Source organism: Haemorhous mexicanus, chromosome 1, assembly GCF_027477595.1.
Source record: "Haemorhous mexicanus isolate bHaeMex1 chromosome 1, bHaeMex1.pri, whole genome shotgun sequence".
Taxonomy (NCBI): Eukaryota; Metazoa; Chordata; class Aves; order Passeriformes; family Fringillidae; genus Haemorhous; species Haemorhous mexicanus.
The window spans coordinates 90,388,665-90,401,677 of NC_082341.1; the positions used below are offsets into that span (position 1 = coordinate 90,388,665).

The following is a 13,013-nucleotide window of genomic DNA, read 5'->3' on the forward strand; positions in this document are numbered from 1 at the left end:
CTTGCTCACATCTTTTGATTTCAGCTGGAAGGCAGTATGTCTCAGCTGCCAAAAATGCTTGATTTGTGATGAGATGGAGAATGGGGCAGGAGAAGACCTGGCTTTCAAGCATTTTATGTGCACTCCAAAATGCAGATTCACAAAACCAACAAAAAAGTATAGGTGTAAATAAAGCTTTGCAATACTGTTTTAGCTCCCAACTCTGCAGCTGCCTAGTCAGCTGTAGCTTAGTGTAGTACCAGCAACTCTCTCCCCAGAAACGCTCCCTAGAAATCAGCTGTGCCTGGTACTGCAGGGGCTTGAGTTAGGAGTCTGCCGTGGGATCAATCAACTTTTGCCACAGCTGCACAGGACCATGTAAGTCCTCTGTCAATAACTGAGCCAGTGGCATCGAGCTGAGAGGCAAAATGGTCCTGAGCAGTGACTGCAAAGGTTGGGGCACTTTCCTAAGTAAACCTTGAACCCAGTGTTCCACCCGTCCAGAGAATAAACTTGCTTCCAAGGACACTGAACCCTGGGGCCCAAGTCACAGACCTACAGTCTGTGCAGTAAGAGTACAAATCCAGCAATCTCCAGCAATGCAGCACAAATCAAGAGATAGTCTGCCATCTCACAGTTACTGTATGTTCACCTCACCCAGCAGCTTGAAGGTTCTTTGAGAAATACCCATAACAGAATGCCACAAGGAAAATGGTAATTCCTTCTTCAGAGCAGAATTCAAAGACTACACAGTAAGTAAGGCACAAGGCAGGCAAAGAGAGTAACAGAAAATTTGCAATGGTTGTTTGAACAGTGTCTGCCAGGAAGGCAGGAACCCAGAAGGAAAAAAAAAACCAAAATACCCAGAGAATAATGGTAACATACATATACATAAAAATTTAGGACTGACAAACTCAGATACCAGTCCAGTCCTAGTCCTCTCTGATTGTGAAAGGTTTTTAACATTCCTGTCCTTTTACCACAACCTCGTGGGCAGCATAACAATCTTAGTTCCAGGAAATCAGAGCAGGTCAGTACAGCCCTTTCATTCAAAATACAGCCATTATCATCAGAACTTTTCCTCTCCTCACTTGGTATTTTAATATTCTGGATTGTTTAATTGCTTAGATATTTACAGCCAGTAAAGCACCACACAAGATTCTGTAAAACTTTAATTTATTCCCCTCCCAAGTATCCAGAATAGAAGACCCTCCTAAGTTGGAGAAAAATGTGACAAAGAAATAGATTACCAGGATAGCTGTTCACAGAAGAAGAAAAAGCACATACTACCAAGGTTACACAGAAAACAACCCAAAAGTCCTATTTAATGGGATAGTGCAAGTTAACAGCATGTCTCTGGCAAGGATACCTTCATTTGGATTATAAAAGTTTTACAGAGTTAGATCAAGAGTCTGGATGGGTCTCTGATATTTTACTATAGCATTAAGAATGTATTGTTTGAAAGATGCTGTACAGAATGACCCACCAAACAAATGTATTTACAAGCCTGGGGAGAAAAAAATCATTTTTCAGTTTATTCAAAATAAAAATACACATAGAATTATGAAAATATAGGTTTACTATTTCCACCACACAGAAGTCAATGCTGCTGTCTGAAAGGCTTGCAAGATTATTTCAAGTTTTTTAAAGTTCATCTTTTTCCCTCAATAAGGTGTACCTATGTTCACTGGGTGCCAGTTTCTGGAATGAGCTCTCTGGTGGGCTGCTTGCTAAATCCTGAATTGGCTGAAAAACAGAACAAACAGTAAAATTGTTAGTTATACTAACAATTATAATTGTATATATACTAACAATTATAATAATCATTCATCTCCATTAAATGAATTTCTAGCATTATGGGAATGCAGAAATGTGCAGCATCCTCATAAATAGAGTTTGGGGGTTTTTTTGGAAGTTATGTTCTGAGTCCCAAGTAGGTGGAACACACACACACACACATTAATTAAGCAATTCCAGTTAAGGGTATTCCTTTTGTTGTAACATCTCAAGGGCAACGGCCATCACATGAGTTTCTGTACAAGTCACACAAAAGTATTTCAAATGTACCCCACTCTGTATTTGCTTGCATCCACCACTTGTTTTGGGGGTATTCTAGATTTATCTGCTTGTGTTTTATGAGATATACCACAGCAAAAGTGACTTCACTGCAAAAGTATTTTAGAATTGCTTTTCCATGGAAACGAAAACACCCCATACAAAAATGCATGCAATTCAAGGGGCATAGGTGACCCACGACAGCAGCCTCCAGCTTAGTGAAGGCCAGTATTTATTTCCATTGCATCCACATCTTCCACAAGATGGCAGGATGCCATACAGAGATGGGAATGTAAACATCCCAGGTTTTGTGTGCATTTTTCAAGGCAGAAATGAGGCAAGAGCTAGCCCGCAGCTCTGGGTCCTGTGCCTGTGCCCAGACGGCAGGCAGCAAGATCCAGGGACTCCACAGGCTTCCTCCTTCCCTGGCCAAGCCTCCTCCTCCTCAGGGCAAGTGCCTGGCCTATGCCTCAGTCTCCAGCCCTTACTTCTGCTCCTCCTACTGATGACCTGAATTCTGGTTGCTCAATGAATTTCTGAGAAACACAGGGAACTACAACTCGAATGAATTACTGCTGAGACAATTCAGCCCACGTGTTTTCACAGCCAGTCATGACAACATTCAAAAGCAGTCATTCTCCTGGCCAAGGCAAGCCCTCCAGGGCTTTCACACTTCTAAATCTTTTGAGCAGGGAAACAGGAGGCTGCATTCAATCCACTTAGAGCAGTGCCATCCTTACCACATTCCACAGATGGGCAGGAAAAGGAGCCTGTAGCTATAAATAGGTTCTGTCCCTCAGCCATGGAATGCCCAAGGCTCCCCAGCACAAGGGCACCAGGGCTCCTCTGGGACCAAAGTGGCTCTTTGAGCCCTGGACAACACAATGTATACCTTGAAAGCAGTGTTTAAAAACGGTTCTTTCTTTGTAGGGTGCCCAAGGTAGAGAAAATGTTCCCTGACAGTTAAATTTGCACTTTCCAGCAGGACCCCAAGCATGTGAGCCAAGTGGAGTATCAAGAAGATACAAGGCTGATCGAGACACCATTAGAAGACTGCGATGAGCAGAGGGGATTGGGGCTGGTCATGTCCTTTCTTTTCTGACACTGAGGGGCTTCTGACTTTTGTCTGGAGAAGGACCTAGTAGTTGTGTTCCTGAAGAGATCACAGATGTGACTTACAGGCATGTAATTACACAACATGACAAGCTTTGAGTAGAACCATGAGGAAATCAAACTGACAAGTGCAGCCTGTGAGCACTGCTAATGCTGTTTGTCAACCGCATTAACAAAAGCAGTAAGGCCTGTTACTGCTCACCCATCTTTTCTTGATGCTCTAATAATTTGCTTCCTGCTTATACTGGTAATATATAAAATATTCAATTGTTGTTTCCCCTTTGAAGCACCCTCTAGTAATAGCAGTATGTTGTGTGGAAAACAATGCAGCTATGATGGATTATCAGCTTTTGTACTGAAGAGTCACAGGAGAACCTAAGAGCAGCTCTGTGAAGTCAGTACAGTCATCCAGCCCAAGATCTCCCGTTTCAGTGGAGAAAATAAATATTCTTATACTCTTCCCTTATTCAAGGCAAATAGGTACCATATTACCCCTAATGTCTACCACCCCTGATACTCCCTGCCTTTACCCAAAGAAGGGTGATGAGCCAAGCAAAAGTGGTAATGTTATACTTCTGTTAATAGATTTTCTCTTTCAAAAGACAGAAGTTAAAACTACAAATATACTAGAAGGTACCACTCTGACAAAGAGTAATAAAAAGGTCTTTACTAAATGGCCAAATGAAATGTATTTGCTGTAACCTTACCTGACCAGGTGCTACATCAGTTGGATCAGGGCCATGATGGAACTCTCTATGCAATTTTCCAGAATGCAAGTCTAGTACAAATTGCTTCAGTTTACCTGGAACTCTGGAACAAATTCAACAGAAACATCCACATGTTTATTACAAGTTAAGTCCAAATACAGGAGGTTTAAAGTGCACTGCTTAGAGTAGCCAACTTCTGTTTACCTAGCACACTATGCCTACTTTTAGGTGATTAATAGAGGACAGGGAGCCACATGGTTTGCTAAGATATCCCACCAGCTTCTTTTTCTTTCCACTGTCTCTTGAGAACACAGCAAGTATTTCATCTTTTCAATAACTCCCACAGAGCTGTACCGGCCAATAACTTCATTGTGAACTCCCTTCAGCTCCCCACTAACCGTAATGTAAGAGGGAACAGCAGGTTCCAAATGCACAGTTTACAGATACAAATGACACTTGGGGAGCACTATTGACAAAACATCATTGAAAGGCTCTCTACTGCCTCAGCAACTGCACACACACCACAGATAAGCACTAAGAGGATATCAATGTAAATCTAATCTGAGATCATCTACTGTCACCCACAGCAAACGTGCTAAACTACAGCATCCAGTTTTATTTGTGAAATGTCAGGTTGACTAAAAATCTCAAAGTGAAGAGTTAATCTAGTAAGTATTAAAGATGAGGTAAAAAACTCCAGTGTGAGCACTCTGCACGAAATCTAAAGGTAATGTGTGAATGGACACAGGTTTTGTAGGGAGTCTTTCAGAAAATTAATTACATTTTGGAAAGAGGAAGAAAGTGTGGTCAGACAAACTATCAGCAGTATTTAAGATCATCAGAAAAGGCTATGGATAAAATGCAGCAAATATTGATTCAGAGGGCATCATTATAGTAATGTCTGTAACCAATTAGTATCACACCGGTACTTTAAGGGGCCTCTTCCCATCCCAGATGAGATCGTGAATTAGTAACAATGGAGAAAAAGGGGTTCATTCCAGCCTAGTTATAGGGACAGCAGACTTACTGCTCCCTGCTTTTCCTTGGGCTCCTTGGTTCTAGGGCAGGCACATTGCTGGAGACATTCTCCTCTCCTAATGCAGCAAGGGCACTCAGTGCCTGCAGCCTCGTGTAGCTCAGCCTGTTCTTGCTGAGAAGCTACAACCCATCTGTTGGACACTCCCTGCTATCATTTCCAGCCTGGAACAGCAGGATGAATAGGGCCAGGTGGCCAACAGATGAGGATAAAATAGTGATGGTCTCATCTGCCTGCCAAGTGCCTATTCTCCAAAAAGACAATGAGCTCCCTAAAGAGAGAGGAAATCTTTTAGTAGCCCAGCTCTCTAAGTGCCATATCCAAACCCTATTGGCTGGTGGCAGCACTGAGGTTACACGAGACAGCCCAGGGCCAGTTTATGATAGAGTCCAGAAGGTTACTGAAGTGGTAGATGAAAGTCTCAGATTAAAGATTTTACTTATTATTAAAAAATAAAACCACCATATAAAACCACCCAAGAAACAACAAAAACATCCAAACCACATATACACAAAAGAGTATCTTCCCAGGAGCTCCAAGCTCTTCTTGTTCCCAAGCTGTGTTTTGCTATGTCTATGAATCAGCTCAACGTCCTAGAGTAAGGTTGAGTAATTATTTATCATTAGGCAACTGTCAACAATCCTGACATCTCTCTTTCAGCCTCATTTGTAAGTGACAACTGGTACACATCAAGCAAGTAGCTCTCATTATTCCGACAGTGTTTCACACAAACTGAACATTTAAGAAACATAACATCAAAGTCTAAACTAAACATCTCTACTACCTCTCTGTGAGACGTTAATTTGTTTTAGGGCTGTTTAAAAAGTGCCAATAAAAAGAGAGGTTTTAAAATGCAAATATCCTATTTTTTTGCTAGGGTGTGCAGTGAATACAATCTTCCAATGAAACAGAAACACAGGGAGAAAAATAGTCACTTATCAAGAATTTCAACATACATAGCTTCAGATATTTGAAAAGCACTATTCAACATACATCAGAGACAACATTTTATAGATAAGTCTGTGGAGAATTGCAAAAAGAAGCTAAGTGCAAACTCTCCTCCCAGATGTCAGTATCTCAGGTAGAAGAATGTCTCCTGGAATAGCAGAACTAAACATGATATTACATTGACATTGCATGCTAAGTCTGAATCCTTGGTTTTGACAAAAATGAAATATCCAGCCTAGACATCTAACCAGGAATTAGCAGGCAGTGTGTGTGCAGCTGCAGAAACTGGAGGTTTTTTTTAACACCCAGCCAGAAGACAAAGACAGAGCACTTGTCTCAGGCTGAAAGCCCCTGAAGAGGACATTTACACATCTTCATTCCTTGACTGACCCATGCCAGACAGAACACCTGCTTCCAAGGCTACACACCACAGTCAGGCTGAGGTAATTAGGGTTATCGCAGCAGTATTCACCTAAGCACTCTGGTACTTGCTGTAAGGTATTTTATCCAGATAAACATGCCAGTGTTTGGCCATTTTCCAAGTTGCACATGGAAAATTTCACAAACCCACACAAGTATTTCTTTGCCAACTTTCCAGGTGTAGACCAATGCAGGAAGGCTAGAACTGCACTGCTGGAAAACCCATACCAGCAGGCTGGGAATTATTACATGCTGCTTTTTACAGTAATCCCTGAATAACATAGTAATTCAGATTCCAGGTAGTATTTTTAATCTTTTATAGTTGAGATATCTAGACCACTACTAAAAATGCCATGCTGGGCTCCAAATGCCTAACCATGGTGGAAAACAGCAAAACTGTGAAAGAAAAGCAGACCAGCATCTAAGAACTTTATGCAAGAAAAGACTCTCGTATGAAGTAAAACAATTCCATTTAAACAATGACTTAATGCCTCCTCATCCTGCTATAAGGCTCTGACACTAAATCACACAGAGGCAGCCTTAGTGACCCCAGATTTACATATCTTCCTACCACAGTACTGACTGCAGTATGAGCCTTTTCACTTGCTCTTCTCAAATTAAAATGCACCAAGAAAAATACTTACGACAAGTCACTGAAGTCTGGAAAGACATACATGTGCCTGAAGCTATCAATGGCAATGACAGGGCAGTCTGCTGGAGTCTTCTGAATGTGGAGGAGTGGATGCCTGAATTTGTCACAGTCAGCATGGAGGAAGTTGATGGTACCTTAACATTGTGAGCAGACAAAAACCCATGTTAGGATTTTTTTATTATCGTCTTGAAACCCATTTGAAACCACTTTCCTAAGTATTACAAAGGTGGAGATAGATAGATACAACGTGCAAAACCTGAGAATAGGTCTAAATAAGCAACACCACCAAAAAAATAGATTTTCTTAAAGTGGTTTTTTTTTTCTGTATTACAAATGGAAGCTTTGTTTAATGCCCTCTCAAAACACATTAAGTCATTCAGACAAGAAGGATTTTTGAAAGTTACTTACTAATAAATTGTGCATCTATTTTAATAATTTCCAGAGGAGTTGGTCCTCACTGTCAAAAACGCATCAAGCCCTTCAGTCTCAAGAGCTTGAAAGCTACAATTCTGTTTGGCCTTTGTTCCACTCCACTGAGTTGTCTGAAAAAAATTGTATCAGTAAAACCAAGAAGTAGTGGGAATTATTACAAACCTTTTTCACCTATTAACTGCCGTGCAACCTCCTGTTGGAATTTCTCTAAACTCTCCAAGTCATCTTTCATGTGGAAAAGTATGAGAAAAGGAAGGCCTTCTTCTGTCAGTTCCTGCACAGAAAACAAAGGACAAACTAATTTCTTCCATTTCTTAAGGACACTAAATCAAGTGATTCCAACAATTTTCTAATTCAGTGAGATCTCCACTTTAAAAACAGGCAAAATAGCAAGACCAAAGTTGTTAACTGCTGACCCTTCCTCTGAGAAACCTGAGTGATACAGTTAACCATGTTTCCTCCCTCTTATCATATAAAACAGGTAAAGAATGAGAGCAAGTCATCAGCAGCATTTTGGGAAGGGATGCACTTTTACTGGAATACTTGTGCAAAAGAAATAACCTGATTCTGAGGAAACACAGCAACTCCAGAGGAACCACAATAAGGCCTGAGCACCATGGTCATTAAATGCTCCAAAAGGCTGAGGGTGTACTCTAGAACACAGTTCTAGCTTATTCACATAGTAAATTGGTGGTTTCTTAGCATAACACAAGAAGTGTCTTTGAATAACTCTATTCCTTCCTCACTAAAGAAGAGAAAAGCAGAAGCTAATGACACAGCCAGAGCAGTTATGGTCAAGTGCTGCACTCCAGCCAGTAACTGTGTCCTGACTGGACAGGCAAACATTAGTCCCTCGCATGAACCCGTTCTTACAGCCCAATGTCTTCTAAAGACCTCTGCCCACAGACAGATAAATACAGGATTGCCTTGAATAATCTGTTCAGGGTTTTTCTTTTACTCAGACAAAACACAAATGCTTGCTCCAAAAGTGATTTTTGTCACCTCAACTCACTACAGCCTGATTGAAGAAATAATAATTTGCCATCTAAGAAATGCCTACAGTTGTCTATCTTTCATTTGCAAAACTGCATTTGTATAACAAGCAAGTGCTGCTATTGCTTTGATTCTAGTCTACATTAGCATAAAAACTGTGCTTGTTGGGAAAGATAGTAGTGGCTTATTCTGCTACCAAATAGAAGGGTTTTTTCAATATCTTCAATTTGCAGTAAGTTGAAGGAAAGACTTTCCCTATCAGTAGGCAGCCAGTTACACAGGGCACATGAAATGGCTCTTGTTCTCCCTTCAACCAAGTCCATCAGGTAAGTTGAAGTCTTCTAAACAGAAGACTGCAGAGATCCTTGTAACTTCAGTGCTCTTGAAATCCAATCCCTAAAACAACAACTAATCATATTTGCTCATTCTCATTTTTACACACACACATTCAACTGGGTCTCAGCCTCCTCTCCTACTACTGGATGGGAAAAAGTCTGTTTTGTACCACTATAATTATGGCTCCATTTCCCTCCCTTCAGCAAGGACATTTCCAGAGGGAGAACTCCTAAACAGCTTGGTATTTGGCTCTAAGGTCTTCTATTGCTTGCAAGCAGCTAAAATGACAACCTCAGCAAGTTACATTCACAAGATCAATTCATCTCCAAACAGGCTTTAAGAACAGCTGGCATGAACCTTGCTAATTTTAGCCCTTCTATAAGATACCTCCCTTTGTTTCCTATGCTATTCCAGCTTTCATATCATGTCTCACTGATCAGGCAGGACAAGAGGAAGATCCCTCAAAAGCTGCTGTGTTGTTTGGCACTAAGAAGATCAGAAGACTTTCCATTAGATCTCAGCTTCCCACATCACTTCTGTGTGCCTTTGAGAAACTTACTGGTTCCAAACCTCACTGCTCAGCACCACTGTAGGATGATGCAGGTTCACTGCATCCATTTAATACAGAACTACACAGCCTGATTCCAGGTTAAACAGGGACTTCTTCTGAATGATATCCTGATCCCAACAGCCTTTGCCAGTCAAGTAGGAACTGTCTCAAATGGGCAGTCCTCAAGCAGAAGACCCTTGAGCAGAAGACACAATAATTGAGCTTCAGAGCTCAATTACTGTGTGCCTTAAGTGTATTCTAGTGCCATTAACACAGTTTAACAGCCACAGCACTTTATATTTTTATCTTGTAATATTGTGCAGTATGCACAATAAAAGCCCATTTAAATAACTGTACAATCTCAGCATGCAGAAACATATAAATTTTGGCATGTTTAAATTTGTTTGAGTACCAGCAACACTGAAATTTTCAAACAAACTTTGCCATGCAAAATGTCACGTTGCAATTGTAACTATCTGCCTAAGCAAACAGGAATCAAAGGTTAAGGGAAAAACCAGAGAAACCACAACACAATGTGGTACAAGCCAACAGAGATGAACCTTGGCTTCCCAGGCTCAGAATCCTGTTTCACCATGGAAAAAGTACACTGAAAATCTACCACACACTTCTAAAGATGTTAACATGTGGCATCTTTTACATATTGAGTAGCGAATGAAGAATTAAGATTTGTTAACTATCAGAACTTTCCAATAAAAGCTGGCAGGATTGACTAGAAAACAGTCAATAAACATGGCCTTAGTAAAATCACCCTGTCCATCCCTCTGCCTGAAGTGGGAAACCTGAAGTGCTGCGTGTGCCCAGAACAGCAGATTCAGGATAAAAATAATTAAGTGTGCAAACTGTGAATGATTCATGACTGATTCTCTGGTTTCTCATCCAGTATGGACAACGTACCATAATTTGTGACAAACCTTGGCAGATTTTCTAAGAAATTCTGTACCTATGTACAAATACTCCTTTCGAGATGCTACAAACTTGATAATTTTCTAAGGACTTTCTTCCCTGTTATTTATTTTGCAAAGAACAAAAAATATGGAGTTGGACACGGACAAAAGCAGAATAAGTTACAAAAGGAAACAAAAAAGCCTTGAAAGAAATAATAATGAGAAAAAAAGAGATATTTAAAAACAAACTCCCAAATTTCACCTGACAAACTGCAGCCAAAAGATGAAAAGCATGGGAAACAACACATGAAACTAAAAAGATTAAGCTACCAGTGCTTTTACACAGATTGAAAATAAAAATCCCACATAGTTTTCATTACCGTTCCCAAAAGATTCCATGGTCAGCCACCATTTATTGTGCTTATTTATTAGATAATGCTTTGGAAGTGGTTAATACAGTAGTATTTTTCTACCACTCACATTAACATCAATGGGAGGGAGCTGGGGATGTTTAGCCTGGAGAAAAGGAGGCTCAGGGGAGACCCTATTACTCTCTACAACTGCCTGAAAGGAGAGGGCAGCCAGGTGGGGGCTGGCCTCTTCTCCCAGGTAACAAGTGACAGGAGAAGAGGAAATGACCTCAGGTTGCACCAGGATAGGTTTAGATTGGATATTGGGAAAAACTTTTCCACGGAAAGGGTTGTGAAGCACTGGAACAGCCTGCTCAGGGAAGTGGTAGAATCACCATTCCTGGAAGTGTTCAAAAAAACATGTGGATGAGGCACCTGGGGACAAGGTTTAGTGTTGAGCACAGTGGTACTGGGTTAACTGCTGGACTCAATGATCTTAGAGGTCTTTCCCAACCTTAATAGTTCTGTAATTATAGCTTCTTACTTTGGTAGTGTATGAAACTACTACCAAAGATCTGCCTCCAGTGAATTTCAAGAGTAACCAAAAATCTCCTAAAGAATGAAAGGACATTATCTGACAGCCATTTTCTGTCTAAACCAAAATACACAAAGTTCTTTGATGTGGAATAGGGACCTTGAAAGAGACATTTTGGTTTCAAGAAAGAAACCCCAAATGTAGAATAGTAGAAAAAATCTTACCTCCCCATTTTCAAATGTGATTTCTCGAACTAGTGGTACACATTTGTCTTGTGTCCATGCATAAATCAAATCAAAATTGGTTAGTGAACCTAAATACACCATATCTGGAGCATTCTCCTGTTGAAAAGAAAAATACAGTAGGATGAGAAACAGTAGAAATGACAGTGCTGCCTACAAAGATTACCTACTCAACATAAAATTACAATATTCATACAAATATTTAAAACAAATCTTACACCAATATTCAACCTTGTGCATGCAAGATTTCTATTAAATAAGTGATAAAAGTACAAATAGAAAATAAATATTACATATGATAATTTATGCAGTCAACTCCATTTTATAAGACAATTTATAAATAATGGGAGACACTTTGTTTCCAAATTAGGGATGCTTCAAGTAAGGGCTATTTAGATTTCTGTTTTCTGCTAGGCTGAGAAATAATATCTCCAGACCTAAAGTAAATGCAGATAGTGAGCTGCTTCAGAGAATGCTGATAGTTACAGAGACTCATCAAAACCCCCTCCTAATGTCCTACAGGACTTGAAACTAGTATTTTACATTTGCCTTGCCAAAGAGATATGAATAAATAATAATTTTCCTTTATTTGCTAGTAGCTTTAACTTGTAATTCAGTGGTAGCATCCTTTGATTTAATTACAATTTTGGTTAACATGAAGTGAAGCATGACTTTGCAAGCTGCAGCCATGATTAAGCACACCTTAATTCAGAAATGCCATATAAATTAGGTAACTTCATAAATTCTATTGTTGGAAAAAAATAAAAATGCTTTGAAACTCCCTTCCCCCTCAGGTCTATTTGCATCTATTTCCTCTTTTGTAAGCAGCTCTTTTCATACAGTAAATTTGAGAAAGGAGCAGAGTTTTAGACAGTATGTCTCTATAAAGCAATTCTTGCAGATTTTCTTCTGTACTGAATTTTTCCTCCAGTAAAAGTATGTTTATGAGAGTTTGCTAACCTACAGTTAATTTTATTAATAATTATTCTTTTCTTTTTAAATTAACAGAAGAGCTCTTAACCCTTGTGGACTAAGGCATACAAGACAATTAAGTAATAGTCATAAAAATACACAGTAATTGTCACTTGCTTTGAAAAACATCAAGTGTCTCAGCTTCATAGATTTTAAACAATTATACAGAACACACATGATGTGTTGACTGTGTTAAAAAAAAAAGATTAAATTTTTTGACATGGCTATTTCAAACTTTAGGTTTAGGTTCTGTGCATTAACTGTTAACATGTGAGACTGATCTTTTTCACTGACACAGAAACACTAATTTCTATGATCCTATTCCTCACATTATTTAGTGATGGAATAAAACTAAGATCTGAGATGCAGTAACATACTGAATGATCTGAATACAGTCTCCATTTGTTTGTATTCACATATAATCACAACAATCAAAATAAAATACATAGTTACACTTACCCCTGGTGGCTTGTAGATTACATTGTCTCCACTAAATCTCTCTGCTTTTGAAATAGCCCTACAACAAACCAACCAGTAAGCACGTCTTACTTCAGAAAAATAAAATAACTGAGATACCAAAATTCATATATTAATTTTCTATCCTATTCTTACTTCCTTTTTTTCCCCTTAACAATTTGAGAATTAAAATCCTTCATTTTTAAAGTAAACTGTAAAGTGACTCCATAGAAACTTGGCCTGCCTGGAAAAGAGGGCATTAAGGGAGTCAGCAAGATGCATCCCTAAGATCAGAAGTCTGGACTAAAGGCATCAAAGTGACAAGTGATAAA

At 39.5% G+C, this 13,013-nt stretch overlaps 1 protein-coding gene across 1 annotated transcript in view; it reads right to left on the reverse strand.

The window, feature by feature from the left end:
- Nucleotides 1-1,138: 1,138 nt before the first annotated feature.
- ERP44 (endoplasmic reticulum protein 44) overlaps nt 1,139-13,013 on the reverse strand; it is a 47,649-nt gene continuing 35,774 nt past the window's right edge. The window contains exons 7-12 of the mRNA XM_059855766.1: nt 12,685-12,742; nt 11,236-11,352; nt 7,505-7,616; nt 6,903-7,044; nt 3,855-3,957; nt 1,139-1,725 (exon numbers count right to left, since the gene is read on the reverse strand). Coding sequence (XP_059711749.1) covers nt 1,624-1,725; nt 3,855-3,957; nt 6,903-7,044; nt 7,505-7,616; nt 11,236-11,352; nt 12,685-12,742 — 634 coding nt within the window. The 3' untranslated portion in view covers nt 1,139-1,623. The remainder of the gene's footprint in view (nt 1,726-3,854; nt 3,958-6,902; nt 7,045-7,504; nt 7,617-11,235; nt 11,353-12,684; nt 12,743-13,013) is intronic.